We start from the raw sequence: 22,307 nt of genomic DNA, 5'->3' as shown, positions 1-22,307 counted from the left end.
TTTGCCCATTTTACAGGGAAATTAAGTAACATACCTAATCTTAATTTCTCTCTCTTTTGTTCTCCCTCCCCATTGTATTATATTTCCTTTTAAAGCTATGAAGGATAATTAAAAGATATGCCTCCTATGTTCTCAGGTGAATTTAAAATCTAATTTATTAGATCAAGAGAATTCAGAGATCCCTTTGAAAGGTATGAGAGATTGGATTTGTCGATAGCGTGTCTTTTAAAATATTTTTAAAAGGTACAATTCTTTTATTTTAAATAGCTTTTTTTTGACAGATAATTGACAATTCAGCCATTTGTTATACCATTCAATGATTTTTAGTATATTTGCATAAATGTACATTTATCATCACAATCAATTTTAGAATATTTTCATTTTCTCAGAAAGAAACTCCATACCCCTAAGCCATGAACCCCATTTCCTCCCAACCTTCCCAGGCCTAGGCAACCACTAGTTTACTTTCCTTCTCTATAGATTTGTTTCTTCTGGACATTTCATTTAAATGGAATCATAAAATATGTGACTGGTTCTTTGTGACTGGCTTCTTTATCTTAGCATGTTTTCAAGGTTTATCCATGTTGTAGCATGTATCAGTACTTCTTCTTTATTGCCAAATAATATTCCACATTATGTGTATACCATATTTTATTTATTAATCACTTGATGAGCATTTAGGTTGTTTCCATTTTTTGGCTATTATAAACAATGGTACCATTCTGCTGCTGTTTGTTTGTGTGTTTGTTTATTATACTAGAAATAAAATAAATTTTATTTGCAAATAAAAGTATCACCAAGGAGCCTGGTTTGGGTAAGTCTATCACTTCCTATAGTGTAGATCAAAATGGAGGTACACAGATGTGTGTGCTTTTAGTACTGGAGTAGTGTTATGTATGTGTAACCTGCAGCAGGAGCCTCAGTTATAATACACAGGGGAGACTCTTTCTCTTGTGATTCTTAAATGGGATCATGGTCCATCCCAACCATTTACCTTATGATAGAAGAGAACAGAACAGATAATTTAGACCCTAATGGATTTAACATTCTAAAAAAGGATGAATTCAGGACAAATAAATGACTACAAAGCACAAAACAAAAGTACCTTGAAGGAATCTTGAGAAATTTCTTCCTAAATGAAAGGAGGATTGGAGCAAACTTTTGGATTTAACCTTACAAGATGTTGCAATTCGAAGACCATAAAATCGTATTAAATGTACAATCCCTCTTTTGCCAGACAGAGAAGTTTCCTGATTGTACTCTTGAGATATTATAAAGCATTTCTAAGGCTGCTGTTAAACTAGAGAATTGTGAATTGGTAGGTTTTCAAATAAGTTACTCCAGACCTCAGTCTGGTCTACAGCTTCCTGTTTTTACAATTAACTCCTCATGTTTCTTTGTTGAGTGTGTGTGTGTGTGTGTGTGTGTGTGTGTGTGTGTGTGTAAAACCTAAAGATAGACCAGGAAACATGTGGGGCCATCTGGCTTTACAGGGGAATCCAGATTTCAGTGAGGGCTAGTTACTAAATGTAAATGGGATAAACAATGCTTTGTGTCATACAACTCCTGTGCTAACCCTTCAGTCATCATTGTCCAAAATGCCCCTAACTTCTTGTAGTTGGTGTTAATATTTTATGGATTTTTCGTCTATGAATGAGGCAGTTTGGACTGTCTTAAGATAAACCCTGGTATAGGCATGAAACCAGGCTTCTTGGTGATAAATATTTTTATTTGCAAATAAAAATTTATTTTATTTCTAGTATACTAGTACGTTGTTTAGTCAAGCTTCTGAGGGTTAGAAAGAAAAGAGGACCTGTCAGGCAGGCATTGGGCTGTTCTTGAAAGCAATGCTTCTTTGTTGGTGCTTGCTTTTCTTGGTCTACATTTCCAAATAAAAGATTGTGATTAAGAAAGAACATCAAGAACAGAAGGAAAGGATTGCTAGCAACCGGAATGACCCAAAGGCTTGCGTACTAGCCAGGGAATGCAAGATTCTACTCTGTATACCAGTTAGCAGTGTGTGACATTAATGCATCCTAAGATTAATTAAGATGATTTTGGAAGGGCATTTCTCTGCAATCCAAAGCAAAATCCTTTCTCCTGTAACTGAAGTAAAGTAGGTGGGGTTACATTTCAAGTTTTTTTTTTTTCTAAAGATTCTTCATTTGGAAGGAATAATGATGAGAAAAACATCAATAACATTTATAGAATATTTACTATAGGTTTGCCATTTACTTTAACCCTATTATTATCCCTGCTTTACACATGAAGAAAGTAAAACAGGTTCAGTAAGTTGCCTGAGCTCACACAGCTGGTAAGTATCAGAGTCTGGATTTGAATCAGGCAGGAAGATTCTAGAGCTCAGGCTCTCAACCACCTAATTAAGAAATGGTGCTGTCTTAATTCAGTGTTATGACAAAAACATTTTTGTTAAAATTTAAAATATCTAAGTAATCAAAGTATATGTTTGTGTAAATGTAAACAGTACACACTGCAAAACTATACTATATTTATTCTCTCTCTCAAAAATTGTTTTACGTGCCTATTTTGTCCCAGGGAAAAGGTCTTTATTTTCCATCGAAATGAAGAATAAAATTTGATTTTTCTGGAAAATTGCTAAAATTACTTTGATGGTTCCAGTGATGTAGAGCATAGAGATTTATGACAAATATGTAATCTGTTTATTTGTCACCCAATTTGGATGACTTCCAAATGTTTCTTCTTAGTAGCTCTTGATTTTGTTTGGATTTTTTTCAATGGCCAAATAGTCAACGTCTGAATCACGTTTACTCGTCAGGGAATACCACCAACATGTTGAAAGACATATTTAAAACCCTACTACATTAACTTGCCACTTTGAAGAGCATTCATGCTTTAGTGGATCTGATTTTAAAAAGGAGAAGAAAAGAGGAAAAAAAAAACCCCAAACTTGCGGCTCAAGTCCTTCCTTTGCTATTTGCCGCAGTCAGTTTTGCTGGCTAAAGGACGCTTAACAGATCAAATCAAACTGTCCAAAAGGCTGTCTGCAGCCCTCATGTTTAAAAGAGAAGGATTTCGTTCCCTTCCCTTCACACATCAAAGGCGGCACTCGGGGAGGAAATAAACCATAATTAGGCTCCAGCGAGCAGACAGACCCCTTCTGTGCCTTCCCCACTCCCGCCCCCAGACCCTGGCAACGGTCCTGGGCGCGAGCGAAGAGCCGGCCACTGCAGCAGCTGTAGCGAGGACGCGTTCACGTCCGCGCCCGCCGCGGGATCTGGGCGGCGGCGGAGCCGGCCCAGGGGCGCGCTCGCTCGGGAGCGCGCTCATGCAGCGGTTTTCTTCTCCCACAATCCAGAGGCTGCGGAGCGGGAGGGGCGGGGAGTCGGCGGAAGGATATGGGCGCGGAGGGAGCAGCGCGCTCCTTTTGACGGCGGGCTCTCGGCGCTGGTTGGGCTGCGAGGAGAGGGGTGTGATGCGGCACTGCGGTTCTGAGGCCGTTACTCCGGCTCCTCCGGAGTGGGCAGAGGACTAGGCAGGAGCGCGGCGGTGATTTTGTGCCAGGGCTTCCCAGAAAGCGCACTGAAAAGGCTGGCAGAGCTCAGAAAACTGGGGCGTTAGGGACACACAGTCAAGCCCCCACCCCCTAGGAGGGGAAGGGGGCTGGAGGCGAGGCTTGAGGGCGGCGGAGAGATGGCATCTGTTCGAGGGAAAGGGGCGAGCCCTGCCTATCTTTGGTGAGGGGCTGCGGACAGGGGAGGCTCCACGGGGTCGAAGCGGCTCCATGCCCACTGGTGGGTGGAACGTGTTGAGCGGAACGCGGAGGTCGAGCCTGGCGGCCGCTCGAAACCCTATCTAACGTGGTCTTTCATTTAGCCCACGTTGGGATTAATTCATTGGAGGCAGCTTCGCTGGTCGGGCTCCTCCAGAAGCTGGGCAACCTTGACGGGCTTTTTGTCTTTCTGCTCCATCCCCTTTTCCCTTCCTCCTCCTCCAGATGCCTTTTCTCTGCCCCTCCTCGCCCGGTACAGACATTTCCAGTGCAGGCTGCGGCTCGTGGCTGCTGTCGAAGCTACTTCTCGGGATTTTGGTTCGTTTCCCTCTGGGGTGTTTTTTGAGGAGGGAGAGTTTTTTTCTCCCCTCCACGATGGGATTTTCTTCCCGTGCCAAAATGGACTTTCATTGATTTCTACTTCTATGTTTAATGACCAATTCCCTAGGCGTATTTTTGTGGTAGTTCCTTTTTTTCAAATACATTATCTGTAAAATGGAGAACGAGATTTTTACTCCTCTTTTGGAGCAGTTCATGACTAGCCCGTTGGTCACTTGGGTAAGTGTGGTGGTATTTATTGTATATTTTGCTGCATTATTTGTGGCTGCAGAGATGGAGGTGGGCGTTCGTGTCGTGATGATCATTCTATTCTAGGTTAAAACGTTTGGACTTCTGGCTGCAGGAAATGGAACCAACCTGGATGAATATGTGGCTTTGGTGGATGGGGTATTTTTGAACCAGGTCATGCTTCAAATGTAAGTGGTTTTTTCTTCTTTTATAGGTGACTTGTTTTCTTTGAAAAATTGCATACTGTGAACTTAGAGCTTTTATGTTTTAAGCTAATTTGGTTCTTTGGCCAAAAAATTTCAGGTGGTTTAATAATTGGAACTTGAGAGGAGTAGTAGTAATCTTACATGCCCAGCCTGTTTATCACAACCCAGTGATTATACCTGTTAAAAATGTGAAACTTTAATTTTTCATTCTGCAAACCATATATTGTTACTTATTGCCTTGTGTGAAATTCAGACCACATCGAGTCCTCTTTGATAATTTGGTAAAATGAGAGAGACAGAATGAGAATAGTTTCCTATGGAGGAAAAAGCCTTTGCTGTGAAGTTGGCTGGATTTGATGCACAAATGTTTCTTATTAACCTTTGAGTGTAAAAATAAATGGCTCAATATTTGAAGCTGGTAAAATAATAACATTAGAGGGAATTTCAAATAGTTCTGATTGGTGAGGAACTGTTGCTGTAGCAAGTAATTTAAATGCCTATAATAATAAGTCTGAGTAGATTTATTGTGTGAATTATTAGAGTAATATTTGAGGGATCATTTTAAGGTATTAGAACTAGTTTTGAAATGCAGGGAACTGAAATCTTGATGACAACTAGATAATGATTTGGTAGGCAAATCTTTGTCTTTTATGTTTATGATATTGAATTTGTAGTAAGTAGGAAAGTTTCGAGATGGGAATTAAATATTGAAATCTTGGTTGCTAGATCATTGAAATAAAAGCTCCATTTGTACTTAGTACTTAAAATGCATTTTAAGTACATAAGTAGTTTATCAAACTGCATATTATAGTTGTGCTCAAAATAATGTGTATTTAGCCTTATTTCTCTTGAATAGTCTGATTACCAGCATAGTTTGGAGCTTTCAATTTCGAGACATTCTCATATTTTATGGGGGAATTTAGTGCATTATTAATGTTACTAGAGAACAAGTGTACTGTTAATAGACAAATAACCTAAAGTATTATTTCTGTATTTTATTGGAAATTATTTTTTGTTTTACATTTTTCGATTTTCTTTAAAAGAGAGTAGAAGTGAAATCCATAAATACTTGCTCCAGTGATAAGTTCTCAGTCTGTGTGCTCAAAGAGATTTGTAGTCTGTATGCTCAAAGAGAGTGTATGCTGTTTTTCATGTATGTGTTGCTCCTACAGAGAAGTATTATACTATACTATAGTATAATACTATTATACTATACTTAAGTGTTTTATTTGTATTGGCACCCAAAGAAATATGTATGTTATCTCAATGTGTGTATATATTTTATCCATAAGAAAGATAACAGGAATGTAGACGTTATTTCCAGGAATAGTAAATATATTTTGGGCAGCTCTCTCATGCAACTATTTCTTTATCTTGGAAATAGCTTACTTTTTCCTAAGCAAAATGGTAGAATAATTAAATTGACTTCTATTTTAGGGAACACACATAAGAAGGATAGTCATTATAGTAGATGCTCAGAAGTTGTTCCCCTATGTCTCTTTTCTTGCTTGTTTTTAGACAAATTTTGAATTTGTATACTGAACGCTAAAAAAATAGGCGTGTTCACAAAAATAGGAAAATACATTCCTTTAGTTTTCCACTTTAGTGATTTTTATTTGAATGATTCTTTTTCAAAAAAAATATTTAAAATTTTTTGAGTCCGGAATAGTTAGCCAAGGTGCTAAAAACACTTTAGCTTGTTTCTTCTTTGAGTACAATTTTGAAAATATACATGTGTATTTTGAAAGTAATGGTGTTCCAAAATACTAGTTGCCAGGTTGTTTTTTGAGGAGGACTAGCTTCATTCCAAACCTCAAATCTGCTTCTGTTTTCAGTTCCACCTCTCAGTTTCTTTAAAAGATATTTCAGCGTCCTAATTCTGTTCTGAATGACCTATATAAATTAAAGGAAAAGAAAATTAAGAAAAAAGGGAGGAAGTATACTTTAGCTTTTAAAAAGTAATTTGCTAAAATAAGATAAACACAAATTATTTTTAATAAATTATTTACCCAATGGGATAACAAAATATACATTGTTTTAAAAACTATATTTTGCAAAATTTGAAATCATTAAGATTTTTGTTAAGTACTTAAGTTAATGTTTGAATTATAGTACTCTTTTAAATTGTCAGTTGAAACTACCCAGAAAGTTAACCTAAAAGTTAGCCTAAGTAATTTCTAGATTACATTTGGTGATTTAATTTGTGAGTGAGAATCCTTTGTAAGTGAAACTTTATTTTTTTTTCATATTTCTTGTGCTTGGAGTTCATTGAGCTCCTTGGATCTGTGGGTTTGTGATTTTTCACAAATTTGAAAACAATTTGGTCATTATTTACATACACAGTTTGTTTTTTTACCCTCTTTTCATCTTTTGAAAGTCCAGTTACATGTATATCAGGCTGCTTGATGTTCACTGATAGTCTGTTCAATTTTTTTTTTTTTTTTTAGTCTTCTCAGTTGCATTTGGATAATCTTGCTATGTCTCCAAGTTCATTAATCTTTTTCTGTAATATGCTCTTAATCCCATTCAATATATTTTTCATTTTAGCCATTATAGTTCCATCTGTAGAAATGTAATTTTTAAAAATATCTTCCATATAGAATTTAGTTATAACCGGCTAAATGTCCAGGTCAGTAATTCTATGTCAATTCTCGGTTGGTTTTGATTGATTTTTCTTCTCATTGTGGATTGTGTTTTCTTGCTTTTGTATACTTTGTAATTTTTGATTGGATGCCAGACATTTGGAATTTTACCTTGTTGGTGCTGGATATTTTAAATTCCATTAAATATTCTTGAGCTTTGTTCTGGGATGCAGTTAACTTGGAAACAGTTTGATCTTTCAGATCTTGCTTTTAAGTTGTGCTAGGCAGTACCATTTTGTCACATTATTGAGGCAAAACCCTTCTGAGTGCTCCGGCTGGTGGGAACAGGAACCGTTCCTGAACCAGTGAGAGCTCTGGGTGGTGTTCCCTCTAATCCTTTTTGGTGGTTCTTTCACTGTCTTTCGGTAGTTTCCTCACATGTAAGTATTGATAAATACTCACTTGAAGACTTGAGGGATATCCTCTGCAGAACTCTGGATCTGTTGTGTACCTCTCCTCTCAAATACTCTGCCTTGTTTGTGATAGTCATCTTTCTATCTCTGGACTAAGTTGCCTCCTCAACTCAAGGAGACCACTGTGCTTTGTGTGGATTCCCCATCCTTGTGTTGTCTAGAAACTCTTTCAGGGTAATAAGCTAGGACAATCGTAAGATTCATCTTGTGCATTTCCTCATCTGTCAGGGATCTACTGTCCTTTGTTGCCTGAAATACATTGTTTATATACTTATAATTAAATATTTGCCCTGCCAGTCTTATATTCTTGCTTTCAGATGTGGCATGGAATTTAGTTATAAGAGCCTTATGGTAGAATTTTATTTTCATCTAAAATGTTTACTGAGAGTAAGAATATTGTTTGATTTAGTGACTGGAGTGGCCATTTTGCACCCAGAACCTGAAAGTAGAGATGATTTCTTTATGCCAGTTTACTGACTCTGCCTTAATTTCAGTTATTCACTTACTTGGGATTCACTGTATTCAGAGATGAATCCTGGATTTCATTGAGTAGCTCCTTGAATCAAAGAATCTCTGTAAGAGCTTGTGACATGGTGTCAGTCCTCTTTAACTAATGGAGTGAGTAAGCTATTTAGAGATCTGGAATGATGGGCCGGCTCTTCTGCATGCTGCAGGGCATTTTCCTACTTTAACAAGATTGAAATCTTTTTTTTCCCTCAGTGCTAGTTATAGACATAGGGCTTGGTGACGGTGAAGGAGAAGTTACCTTTTTTTTTTCTGTTAGATGTAATATAGTTTTGTTAACAATTTTGATTACTTGCTGTAAATTTTCCAGGAATTTGTGACAGTAGTTAATTTTATAACCTTAACATTTTAAAAGTATTACCTAAGCATTTGAAACTATGGTTATATTAGGTTAGAGTTTTAAGTACTAAGAAAATTGTTATAGTATCAGAACAATATTTGGAATTACTCTGTGATTCAACCCCATTAGATAGCAATAGAGATCTATTTTTTGAAATACTTTGCCATATACTTGTTATGGCTTTTCTTTTAGAATCTTGAGGAACTTTAGAAGTCATCTACTATGAAAATCATTTTTATTAAATCCCTGATACCTGGTCATCCAACTTCTGTTTAAGTATTTCCTGAGAAACAGCTTCATAAAGTATACCTAAATAAGCCATTTGTCTAAAGAGGAAGTTGACCAAGAAATGTTTCTTAATTCTATCAACAATTAAGACTAAAAAGTAGATTGTGCTAGCTTTATTACTGTAATAACCCTAACATGACTTATAAAATATATAGGTTGTCCTAGCAAGTATGGCATTGACTTTGAATTTTGGTATGGTCACTCTCAGATTTTCTCATTGGGCCTTATAATTTTTGTTTAGTTCTGTTTTTGTTTGTTGCTTCTTTAAAAACATATGATGTAGTCAGAGCTGCTGTCTTATCACCAAATTTTATGATTTACCTCTCAAATATTTCTCTGATGTGTCCTGACTCTTAGATTGATGTAATAGCCCCTGCCTGGTCTTCTTACCTTTGGGCTTGCTTCCTTCACCTTGTCTTCTCATCTGTGATCATATGAAACTTTCTAAAACACTTCTATCTTTAAAATGGTTCAATAGCTTATACCTTGAGAGTAAACACATTACTTAAGCATGCAGACTGACTCCTTTGAGATCTAGCTCCTGCCTCATTCTATAGTTTTGTATTTTCATAGTACCACTTCTTAAGACTAAGCAAATTTATAATTTCCAAAGATAAGCTGTGTTCTCATACATTTCTGTATCTTTCTATACATTCTTCCTTTCCCTAGAATACTCTTCTGCCTCCTCACTGTTGAGTTATTAACTGACTCCTGTTTACTGACTATCATTGTTTCTCTGCCATTTCCTGGCTCATCCTAGGCTTAGAATTCCTCGTGCTTCTCTAAGACCTTATATATATACTTCAGTGATAGCATTTATCTCACTGTATTGCAATTCTTGATATATTTGACTCTATTGACTAACCTATGAATTTATTTTTATTTTATTTATTTTTATTTTTTGTTTAAGTTTATTGGAGTAACATTGGTTAATACACTTATATAATTTTTGGGTGTATGTTATAATTTGACATCTATATATTGTGTGATTACCACCCAGAGTCCAGTTTGCTTCAGCTACCATATATTTGATCCCCTTTACCCATTTCACCCTCTCCCAATCCCTCTATATTTGACCCTCTTTACCCTGTCTACCTCTTCCCTTCTCCCCCACTCCCTACCCTCTGGTAACCACTAGTCCATTGTCCATGTCCCTGAGTCTCTGTTTGTCCTGTTCATTTGTTGCTTTTAGGTTTGTATCCCACGTATAAGTGATATCATGTGATTTTCAACTTTTTCAGTCTGGCTTATTTTGCTTTTATCTCGAGGTCCATCCATGTTGCCGCAAATGGCAGTATTTCATCTCTTCTTATGGCTGGGTAATATTCCATTGTATATGTGTACCACAGCTTCTTTATCCAGTCATCTATTGTAGGACACTTCGGTTGCTTCCATGTCCTGGCCACTGTGAATAGTGGTACTATGAACATCAATGTGCAAATATCTTTTCGGATATGGGTTTTCAAGTCTTTGAGGTAAATACCCAGTAGAAGGATTGCTGGATCATATGGTAGATTGATTCTTCATTTTTTTGAGGAACATCCATACTGTTTTCCATAGTAACCTGTGAATTTCTTAAAGCCAGGGACTTATATCTTCATTTTTCTATTCCTAGCATAGTGCTCAACATACAGTAGGTTCTTGATAAACTTCTGTTGCATGAATGAATAATAGGCTGTGCAGTAAACTGGAAAGAATTTGGACTTTGAGTCAGACTTCGTTCGGTTCACTTCTCACTGTGCTAGTTATTAGTGTGTGACCTTAAACAATTTATTTAGTATCTACAAATCCCAGTTCCTACATCTATAGGATGGGAAATAACGTTTTCTTCCTGGAGTAGACGTCTTCTCTGCTAAGAGACAGATGGGGTCTATTTTCCGTTCTGTCGACCACAGTATTCCCAGTGCTGGTTGTTATCATTATTATCCTCTGCTATACCATACCTATTTATTTATATTTCCTCAAACAAGTCCTGGTCATTCACAGCTTAGTTTTGTATTATCTCTGTTGATGTCATGCCTTTATAGCTATATGATCTTTAGCACGTTACTTAACTGCTCAATTTCCTTATTTATACACAGGATAAAAAGAGAATCATAGGGTTATTATGAGAATCTAATAGAATAATTTGTACATAATGCTTAGCATATAGCAAGTGTTCAGTAAATGTTAGGTGTTGATACCTTTATTGTTTTATTAGTATTATTATATAGTAATCATTTTTGCCTAGACTGCCCTTTCCCTACATTTTTTTTTTTTTGCCTAGCAAATTCCTATTTATCCTTTAATACCCTGTGAAGTCCCTTGGCAGAGTTCATTGCTCTCTCCCCTATGATGTCATATCTACCTTTTCCAAATTGTTAAAGTGATGTGACTACTAGACAGTATTTAGAGGGTAGAGATTTTGTGTTATGCATGTCACCAGCACCTGGCATAGAACCTGGCATGTATCACTGCCACCTAGTATAGATTTGGTATGTCATAAGTTTTCAGCAAATGTCAAAGAAATGAATGAAGACATTTTATAATTTTATTCATTTACAAAAATCTGAGGTCACTCTAGTTTTAGTACTGTAGAATTTAGTTTGTTTTACTTTTTAGTTTGTCTTCTGTTTCTCCTTTTCTTCTGTTCTTTTTCTGTCCCTTTGTTTTTGTTATCGTCGTTGGATATTTTTCCCACCTTTGTTACATCTTGCTTGAGATAAGAACAAGTCGTAGTCCAATATGTTGAGATTTTTGTCTGCAGCCTTATGTTGGTCTGACGTCTTTAAGACAATCTATAATGATTCTCAGTATGACATATATCTAGTTAAGCTATAGAAAATGATGACAACTTAGAGAAGAATAGGTGAACTAATTGCTACATATAGGAGTATTTCTAAAATTTTTAACTGAAATTTCTCTCTGTAATATATATTAATGATGGGAAACTAGTCCTCACAGTTTGGAAAGGAAGACCAATTCTTAATTGTGCTCTTTCAGAGGAACACGTTACCTTCTTTTAGGAATTATGAAACAGATTGGTAACACTCTTAAGCATTAAGTTTTAGTATTTTAAAATAAATATTCGAGAGTCAATGGTATAATGGAAAAAAAGATGGACTTGAGGGTTATAAGTTAAATCCTGAATCAGTTGTTTAATTTATTATTTAACCAGTTATTGAAATTAGAAAATAACCTTAACATTCTCTTTATTGCTGATTTTATTCCTATATTATTTTAGCTCTATTTTGCTGTTTAAATGATAAAACTAGGCTTATGAAAGTCATAAACCTTATTCTGAGTGAATAAAGGAGGCCTGCCTCTAATATTAGTGAGGCCCAGGGCAAACTTTTATTTACTACAGTAGTCCTAAATTTAAAGGTTCTAAACCAGGCTAGCAAATTGTTAAATATGTCTTTTATTTTGATTAATATGCCTTCATAATGACTTAAAAGGAAAGATTCAAACTTAGAATTTGTGGAATTCAGAATTTATAAACTCATGGGTTCATATCAGAATGTGGTAGAGCCCAGCCTCCTCCTGTCATCCCTGGCTCTGTTGGGCACCACAAAGGGGTGTCCTGTGTATGTATGCCTGTGGACATTCTGCATGCATGCCCCTGGTCCAAGCTCTTGTACTCCCTCCTTAAAAGCTGTTTCTTGGCCCAAGGTTGTTTACATTTGGACAAAGAGGCCTGTGCAGGCCCTGAAATTGGGTTAGAGGTATTTAAGCAAGAAATTTCAAAGTTTGGAATAATTGGAATATCAGCTAGAAGGGAGTAATGTATGGGCATATCCTCTTGTTTCCCTGGACTTCTTGCCTAGTGGTGAGGAGCATGGACTGAGGAGGGCCAGAGTATGACTCTGGGCAGAGACTTCTTTTGCCGAGATCTAAATGCAGTATTGACTAATAGGGACGAAGGGATGGTTCATTCAAGTATCCATTTATTCATTCAGTAAGTAGTGTCTGAGGGCTTACTATATGACAAACCATCTGCTCGGTATGGGGATATGATGCTAAATAGGGTATGGTCTGTTTCCTACTAGTAAGAGGGATGAGCATGTAAACAAATTGCAGTGTGATATAAATGTTGCATAGTGGAATTATGTTCTAGATCCATGTTGGCACAAAGAGAAGTGATTACATGGAGAAAAGGCTTCTTGGAAGAGGGAACATATGAACTGGGATATGAAATTTGAGTAGGAGCAGTCAGGTGAAAAGGAGTCATAAACAGTGAGAGTAGGAGGAAAGACATTTTAAGCAAAGAAAATAGCATGAAGATTTGAATAAAAATGGTAGAATCAGGGAACTGTAGGTTATTTTGTATGGTCAAAGCAGAGACTGTATATTTCTTGTGCATGGGAAATGGTCCTCAGATACCGTGTTTAAAAGATTGTATTTTTTCCTGTAGAGACATGTATTCATGTCATGTTTAAATTCTCTCCAGAGACAGAGAACCAATAAGATGGGTGCATATGTGTGTGTCTCTCTGTGTCTGTCTGTGTCTGTGTGTGTATAGAGAGATTGATTGATTGATCGATCGAAAGGAATTGGCTCATGAGACTGTGGAGGTTTGGCTAGTCCAAAATGTGATGCGGTAGCTGGAGACTCAGGGAAGAAAAGCAGTAAATGCAGTTTGTTAGAAGGAGGTGTCTTTGTCCCATTAACACCATCATATGATTGGATGAGGCCCACTTACATTTTGAAGGATAATCTGCTTTGCTCAGAGTCCATTGCTTTAAATGTTAATCTTATCCCAACATATCTTCACAGAACATTCAGAATAATGTTTGACCAAATATCTGGGCACTACGAGCCATTCAAGTTGACATGTAAAGCTAAGCATCACAACTAGTGTTTCTTAAACTGGGCCCACAGACAGTCTTGGGGGTCCGTGAATACTTCAGGAATTTTAATTTTTGTGTTTTCATTTCAGTAATTTGAGTTATTTTTCAAGAGGTAGTAGTAAAGTTCTTTTGAACAATAATTTACAATTGAAAGTTCCTTTCATAGACGAAGGTTAGTTTCTGAAGTCACTTTCTTAGATTGATTCCATGGACTCTTTGGATGTATATGGACAGATCCTCAGAAATTCTTGATAATTTTCTTTAAAAGGTGTCACTGCTACAGCTTGAAAAACAGTAATATAGGTTATAGAAATCATAGAAGGAATTGAAATAAAAGCATTTGCAATTTAGAAGGATTGATGTTGGTGCTGGCGAGGGCCAGAACAGAAATATAAACTGCATTGATGTAGAAGTGATAAGAGAGAATGCTGAGGTGATGGGACTTGGTTACCAATTTGATATGGAGAATGAGAGAGAGATGAATGAGTCTAGGGTGATTACCACATTTTTTACTTTCGTGGAGAGTGGATGGGTATTGCCTTTTGTAAATAAGGCATTACAGGAAGATTAGAAATTGAAGGGAGGGAAAGTATAGAAAATAAGTTCTGAGTTTATTTTGGAATGTTTGGTGAACGGTGAGAAATATCTTGTGGGTAAGTGGGTATATAGGTCTGGTGCTCAGGAGAAAGGTCTAGAATTGAGATAGAGATAGGGGAATTACCTTTTAAGTTTGTAACAGAAACTATAAAGACATGGCTATTTAGAAAAAAATACAGATGATAGCTAATGACAGTTCCTAGGAAACAGCAACATTGAAAGGCTGGAGGTTTGAGAAAAGTGGAAAAATTTCACAAAGCTGCTGGGAAGACATCACAAAGGGAGTCAGTTAAAGATGAATACAAGTATTGTCATGCAGGGTTGATGACTTATTTGAGATTTAGAAACCACACATTTGTAGAGGAGCCAGTCGGAATAGTTGAATAACTTCTTAGTAAAGCTTAGTTGTTCAGAAACTGACAAAAAGATCTCTTGAGTTTATTCAGAATTGGGGATTGATATGTAGATGTGGTATATTCTCAGGTGAATAGTTGAAATGAGTAGAGTGTGAGCATTAAAGTGGGGCGAAAAGCAGGTGTCATCAGGAGGAGGCTGATAGACTGGAGGTTGCAATAAGGATGAAGAATAGGTTTAGAAGGAGTGAAAGAATAAGAGGGTGAAATAGGAGGTTGAGGTCAGAATTCGATATTTTGGAGGCTGCAATTCTGAATGGCAATTTAGGGCCAGGGTTAAAAAATGCTAATGAGCGGATTAAAATGGAATAGAGTGAAAGAACTAAAGAGGAAAAAGAATTTACTTCCTTATTCTTTATGCACTTATGATCGCTTGATTACCACTAGAGATAGAAATTAGTATTTTGAATTAAAATGGAAAGCTGGAAAATAAATAGGCTAATTTTAACAGTTATAATTAAAGAATAGTTTAATAGTGGGGAAGGAAGAAGACTGGTAATTGTAACCTTTTATTTTAGCAGAGTCCTTATATTAAAAATCAAACTCTGGGAATATCTCAGTAATTCTTTAGGAAATTTTAAAAATAGCATATTCTTAATATGACAACTTTCCTAGCGATGGCTAGAAAAAAATTTTTGAATTTCACTTTATTATTGACAACATGACTATTTCCTTTGCCTGAGTGGTAATCAACCAAGAAAGATGGTTTAGTTTTAGGTGTTGTGAAGCATGAGAAATTCCGGAGGAAGACCAATGAACACAATATTTCAATCCATTTTTGCCAAAATTGGTTTAAAAAAGGTAAATCACTGTAAAATCTCAGTTAACTTGAATGTTCAGGGAAAATGAAGTGTTACATTTTCTTGTAATTGAAGGCTAAATTATTTTTTTCCAACTCTGTTTAAAATCTTTGCAAATGAATTAAATTAGATTTCTATTTTTGTAAATAGAATATACATGTGATGATTCGGAATCTTGTAGTATTGAATGTATATAACCAACTAAGATGAATCTACTAAATGGTGAATGATCCCAGGCACATATTTGAAAACAAATCTCTGGTTATTAGCTTCTTTTTAAAATTAGTTTGAATTTTACTTTTTTTTTTTTTTTTTTTTTGACGGAGGGAAGGATTAAAGGGAGGGAAAGAGAGGGAGAGAGAAAGAGAAAATCAGGAACAGAGAGACGAGAGTGAGCGGGCGAGTGTGTAGATTAGGGAGCCCAACTGTTTAGAAGTTAGTAGTTAGATTTGGCTTTCTAAAGGTATGCGTAGTCAAGGAAACCTAAATAGGGAGGAAGTTAGATTTGATTTAAACCTTGAAATATGATTGGACTTGGGTAGTCATAAATGAGGAGAGGAGGGTATTTTAAGTTAGGAAGCAGCTGGAGGAAAAAACGTTTTTCTGATTTGGGAGATGGTTAGGGGACAATCCTTAGTAGAGCGTCTAAATTGGGAAATAGAATATGAAGTTGCATAAGCTCAGTAGGCCAGATTATAGGAAACTTGAAAATTAACATATAATTTAGGCTGCATATGGCAGGCATTGGAGAGCCATTTAAAATTCTTATTAGGGGATTAAAAGTAATATTTTAGGAAAATCATTTTGGCATTAGTTTGCAGAATAGTTTGTGGAATATTTTAGTTCATCTAGTATTTATTCCACACATACTATGTATACTATTGTAAGTACTGAGAATACGTCAGTGAAATGAAATGTACATGATGTTAGTGTTTGGAACAAAGGTGGGGAACAGGCAGGGACAACTAGAGAAGGTAGATGGCTATGTGGTGATGGATGTTCATCTGTGCTTATTGTGGTGAGGTTTTAGATTAGGGCAGGCTGTATGATTGGAGAAGGAGGAGCAAATCAAGACTATTGGAAACGAATTGATGGAATTCTAGATATAGTGTGTGAAAGGGGAGAAGGAAAGATGATTTCAAGATTATAGCTGAGCAGGCAGACTACGTAAAATTATGTATTTATAGGAAAAATGATGTGGAGTTTGGATTTTTAATTTTGCATGAAAGAATAAGGAAATTTATTTCTTTTTATTTTTCCTAACTTGGAACGAAATACATTTAAATGTATAGTATAGCAGTGCGTTTTGACAATGATCCCAGATTTTGTATGAGAAACATTTCAGCTAGCTATGTGTTTGTGCTCTTGTTTAAATTCTGATTACTGTTAGTATATATTTCATTATCAAACTTATTTAGTAAAATAGCTTTGAGGATATTTTATTAGAATTCTTTTTGGGATATTGGAATGCTTTAAAGTCTACATTTATCTAGAAGATTTAACAATTCCTTGAAAACTGAGTTACATTATAGCTTATTATTAGAATTTAGCCATCTTTGTGTCATACTTATATTATTAGGATTCAAAGTTTCATATGTGGTAATAGAAAGATCTCAAAGCAGTATTTCAGAGTTCGGTCATTGTCCTCAGTAGATTTTTCTGTTTTCTAAGAATGTTCATCTAACTACCTGAGTTATTTACTCCAGAGGAAAATCCTGGTCTTCTTTCCATAATTCTCCAGAGGCTTTTTGTTTGTTTCTTTGTTTGTTTAAAATTCTTCGATGGAGAAATGAAGCCCGGTATTTATTAAATATTGTACATTTCTTCTAAACTTCCCATTATCCATCAATTGCTGTTCATAGCTTTCAAGATAGTCTAAATGTTAGGTCGTTTATTTCTCTGTCTTTTAAATACTAGTGACCCATTTTATTAAATTAGAAGTCCCCTAAACTATTTGTTTTTCTTGGGCCATTTGTAGCCCACCCTGCAAATTACTTTAACTTGTCTATTAATAATTCTTTACTCTCTATTTGCCTTTCCTTTAACTTTGTTTTCAGTTCATCACATCTTTTATAATACTACACTTGTTTGTATGTGCAGTTCTTTTTCTCTTTTATTTCTTGTATGCATTTTTTCTTTTATTTTTGCCTGTCCTTAGTAGTGCTTTTTTAATAGGCATCTATTATTTAGCCTTTAATTGATTGGCAGGCTTAAAATGAAGTTAGCTTGTGATTATTTTGAAGCACTTTTATGGTACACTGAAAAGGGCAAATTAAACCAATATTGTGATAATCTTATTCTGTTTTTAATAAAATTCATATTCTTAGAGTTATCCTCTCTGGGAACTTTTAAAAACAATATTTGAGAAACTGATGATGAAAATGGATATTTTTATTGAATTAAAAAACCTCTTCAGGTAAGTTTCTATGACTATATATGTTCATGAATTAGAAGTAATTATACTTTGGAAAGTATTTTTTAAAGTTCTTCATTATAGAGGGCTTTATTGCTTTTAAAAATAATAATGATACTTGACACCGATAATTAACCAAGTGAGCTATTTGAATTATTCTAGGCGTGTTTATGGACTTCAGGTTACAAATCCTTAACTCTGTTGAATTGGTAATATGGGAGTGAAAGCCATAAGTCTGTCTTGGATCATGGAAAATACCTAATTATACATCAATTCAGTTTGAGATTTCTTGAGTCTCTAGAACTGACTGGGTCTGGAGCAAACAACCGCCCTAGAATACTGATTATAACAAATCTCTGTGACCCTGTTTTAAGGATTAAGGACAATGGGTGAAAGTTCCATCACAAATAAATGATGCCCATTGGTGCTATAAACAATCTACATTTCAGTTACTGGCAGAGTGGTTGCCCACCATTTAAATGAAGGTATTGTTACTTTATGAAGGCACTGATTACCAAAATATTAAGTACTCAGGTTTCCATACCAAGAACAGAAATTGATTTGCTTAATACAGTGGTTCTCAAAATGAGATCAGCAGGCTGGCGGAGGTCTGATAGTCCGGTTAAAATTATTTTCTTAATAATATTAAAATTTCATTTGCCTTCTTGGACTGTCCTGCAAAAGCATTGATGGTACAAAAGCAAAGGTGGGTAAAACTGCTGACAACTTAGCATCAATCAAGGAGTGGTACCAGACTGCACTGGTAGTCATTGTATTCTTCACACTATGTACTTGCAGTTAAAAAGAAATTTAGTGTCACCTAAAAATGTCATTGATGAAGCAGTAAAGTTATTTTATTGAATCTTGACCGTTGAGTGCATATCTTTTAACATTATGTAGGACAAAATGGGAAGTCAGTGTGATGGTTATCTCAAGAAAGAGTACTCGTGATTTTTTGAGTTGCAAGCTGAACTGTGTCTGTTTTGTAGAATACTATTTTTACTTTTAAGATCGACTGACAAGCTTTCGTTATTCAGATTCGCGTATTAGGCAGACATTTTCTCAAAAATGAACTGTCACTTAAAGGAAAACAGCCAATAATGTGTGTTGTCAGTGTTAAATTTGAATTACACAAAATGTGAACTTAGTAGCTTCTCAACATTTAAAGACTTTGATGAGATTGGAGGTGATATTAATCAATGTAAATTTTTTTTATTGAATAATAAAATGCAGCATTTGGAAGATCTGTGTAACTCAGTTAACAAATATTTTCAAAATGACCAATGCATAATAATAAATCATGGATAAGTAAAAGAGTCATTCAGCATACCAGATAGACCAGTGGATTTTAATGTATAACAGAAAAGTTCATTGTTTCAGATACCACATTGCAACCAACCTTTCAGAAAGTACCCTTTATTGAATTTTGGTAATATCAACGAAGAAGATCAATAATGATCTGAACAGGCTATTAAAATACTCTTTCTGATTGTATATTTGTCAGTTTGCTTCATGTACTTCGAGCAAAATAGTGTATCACTCACTGCATATTGAATTCAGAAACAGATTTAAGAATCCACATGTCTTCTATTAAGCCAAACATTAAAGAGATTTACTGAGTTGTAAAAGAATGTCAGTCCCCACTAAAATTTTTCTCTTTTTGGAAAAGATGGTTAAATATTATAAAGATGCTCTTTGTGTTAACATACAATGAGTTCGTTATTTTTAGATGGATGAATAATTTTTTTAATTCTTTTAACTTCTAATATAAACAAAAACTATTTGGAGTCCTCAATTACTTTTAAGAGTAAAAAGGGGTCCTCAGACCAAAGAGTTAAAAACTTGTAGTGTAATCTTCGAAGGGCTCATGTTTACTCATTCTAAAAAATAAAGGGTAGATCTTCAGTCATTTTTATCTAATTCAGATAAAATCAAAATTAAATGTATGTATAGTATGAGATATTTATTCTTTTTGTGTCCATTTGCAACTTTAAATCCAAACATTAGTTTCTTTTTGTTAAATCAGTGAATCTCATGCTGTACTGCTAGCTCAGTCTTTGGCTAACTAACTAGAAGATGTCATAGGTATTTCTTCAACTTTTGAAGTGGTAACTTAATGTATCTTAAATTATGAGAAAGTACATGAAAGGTACTGTGTCGATAATCTCTATGCAGTCATTATATGTCATATGCCTCTCCAAGAATGACAGATTAGTCACTATGAAGGTCAGATTAGTTAATATATGTGAAAATATTCTTTAGCTATATAAAAGATTATATTAATATTAGGTTTTATTGTTGAGTTTGTGAGAAAGGAGAAATTAAGGTAAAGGGATACTTAAGAAAAAATACCCACTCATTTCCCTGATTATCCTCAAGACTAAAATAGAGACATTACTACTTAGATAGTACCGAAATGTGATGATATTTTTACCCAGTTAATTATTTTCCATAAAGCAATCATTCTGGTATATGAACCTTTGAAGTTAGATATGCAGATAACTTAGTTATTTCAAATGTTTCATAGTGACATGCAAATGTTATGTAATTATGTGTTGCCATATAAAGTATCTCAAAAATTAAAAAATTCTGCATACAACTAGTTTTTAATTCGAGTGGCAAGATCAAAAACATGAGCACATGTAATCGTTAAGCACCAACACTAAACAGATGGTCCAAGAGGATACATAACAGCTTTACAGTCAGGGTAGAAGAGCATAAAGCCATTAAAATGATCAGATTTCTGTTTCTAATAGATATTAGTCAATGAATAAGTAAAGACATAATCCTTGGTTGTACTGGGACCAAATCTTAGAAAATTAGTGTTAGAGAATTGCTAACTTTTCCTTTATCTTTTACCCTATTTTAAAAATTACTGTATACAGTGGTAGATAATATTATTGCCTATTTATTGAAATTAATGCATCTTGTCATAAGTAGGTCATTTATAAATGTGAAATTGCTTGAGGCCCTCTTTTGCTGCCATGTCGCATTTAACTTCTGGCTGGACAAATTTGAGCTATATGTTAGGCCATTTGCCTCTACGACATTTTTCAGTTTTTATTTTATAAAGGAAATGGTCGATTTGAGATTATGTTGGTTTGGAAATAGCTGTGTGTCATTAAAAAGGTACTTGTTCATATATTACATATGTATCATTCAGTGGCTTTTTTATTTAGGGCAAAGGTCTTTCCAAAGAAATTCTTTTTTTTAAAGGTATATTTTCAAAGGGAGCTTAATCAAAACTTTCTGTTCTGGATCAGTCTTTGTTTAGCAGTTTAAGTATTAAACATGAAGGAAAAATAGAATACTTAGAATACTTAATAAGACTACAGTTTTTTTAGAGAATTCTGGAGTCATACTGTATCTAGTTTGTTTAAATTGCTGTATGTACTGCAAATTTTACTGTATAAAGAAATAACCCTTAAATTGCATGTGGGAATGGAGTGCTTTCTGTCTTACATAGCATATATACTTTTTACAGAAGAAATTTTTTATATATTTTATTAAGTTTATGCATAGTCTCACATGCGCCATATGACTCTGAATCCCTAGCATCGAATCCTACATATATAGCCTCATTAAATGTGCTTCAGCTAAGTAACAGTCAGATACTATTACTTTTTTTCCCTTAGAAGTAAATAAAATGGCCAAGCTTCATAAAACAAATTTTTCATTTTTTCCCCCCTTTAAAAGAGTTTTACATGGTTAAAGGATTATTTAATACCAAAAGGTTCATAATGAAGAATGGCCATCCCTTGCCTTAACCTTATTAATATGTCAGTTCTCCAGAGCAAACACTTTTAACTTTTTAAGCAATTTTTTTGTCATTTACCCCCATATACTATAGTGATAATATGCCTACCCTCGTATTTCTTGATTTATCCCTTTTAAACATTACTTCTTGGTAATGATAGATGAGATTTTAGCTCTTTTTATGCCCCATCTCTATTTCTTTTTTCTTTGTTTTTCTAATATATTTTTTACAAGTTTAGTTAAATCAGTAATCGGTATTTATATTAGTATAACTATATAATGTTTCCTGCAGAGATAGGTTGTATATAATTATTGCATAAAAACACTGTTTTTCCTAGAATTATTAACTTTATTGATTTGCATAATTTCCAGTAAATCTGTCCTTAAATATTCAAGTGTTTTTTATAAGAGTGGAGATTAGGACTTTTCAATCATTTTCACCTGAGGTTAGTCCCTCTCACATAAAGAGGATCACATTCTGGGGCCTTTCACAGGGCCTGCTTTCTGTGATCTTAACATATGTTAGTTTGACCCTAGCTCAAACAAGGCATGCATCAAATGGGAAACTCAAGCCTCTTAATTGAATATTTATTGTTCTCTAGGTCCAGGCCTAGAGTGCTTAGCAGTTATGTTGGTATGCACATCCCAAAAGTTTATAGATAAGACCAGTGTTTCTAAAGAAATAGGAACTTTACATTTCTGTTTGCATATTAAAATAACTTGCAATTGGTACAGTGTAGATTAGAAACCGAAGAGAGGCTCTGACT

At 34.9% G+C, this 22,307-nt stretch overlaps 1 protein-coding gene across 5 annotated transcripts in view; it reads left to right on the top strand.

Annotated features, from left to right (window-relative positions):
• The first annotated feature begins 3,417 nt into the window (after nt 1-3,417).
• The window catches only part of CCDC88A (coiled-coil domain containing 88A), a 109,110-nt gene continuing 90,220 nt past the window's right edge, over nt 3,418-22,307 (top strand). For 3 of the 5 annotated variants that reach the window (XM_016162594.2, XM_016162598.2, XM_016162596.2), the window contains exons 1-2: nt 3,418-4,309; nt 4,406-4,506. In XM_016162594.2, coding sequence (XP_016018080.2) covers nt 4,247-4,309; nt 4,406-4,506 — 164 coding nt within the window. In that variant the 5' untranslated portion in view covers nt 3,418-4,246. The remainder of the gene's footprint in view (nt 4,310-4,405; nt 4,507-22,307) is intronic. The other 2 variants (XM_016162600.2, XM_016162599.2) reach the window with 2 other exon arrangements.

Source organism: Rousettus aegyptiacus, unplaced genomic scaffold (assembly GCF_014176215.1).
Source record: "Rousettus aegyptiacus isolate mRouAeg1 unplaced genomic scaffold, mRouAeg1.p scaffold_m13_p_7, whole genome shotgun sequence".
Lineage (NCBI taxonomy): Eukaryota > Metazoa > Chordata > Mammalia > Chiroptera > Pteropodidae > Rousettus > Rousettus aegyptiacus.
Note: the sequence above shows the minus strand (reverse complement) of the source record. Positions and strands in the feature narration are given on the sequence as shown.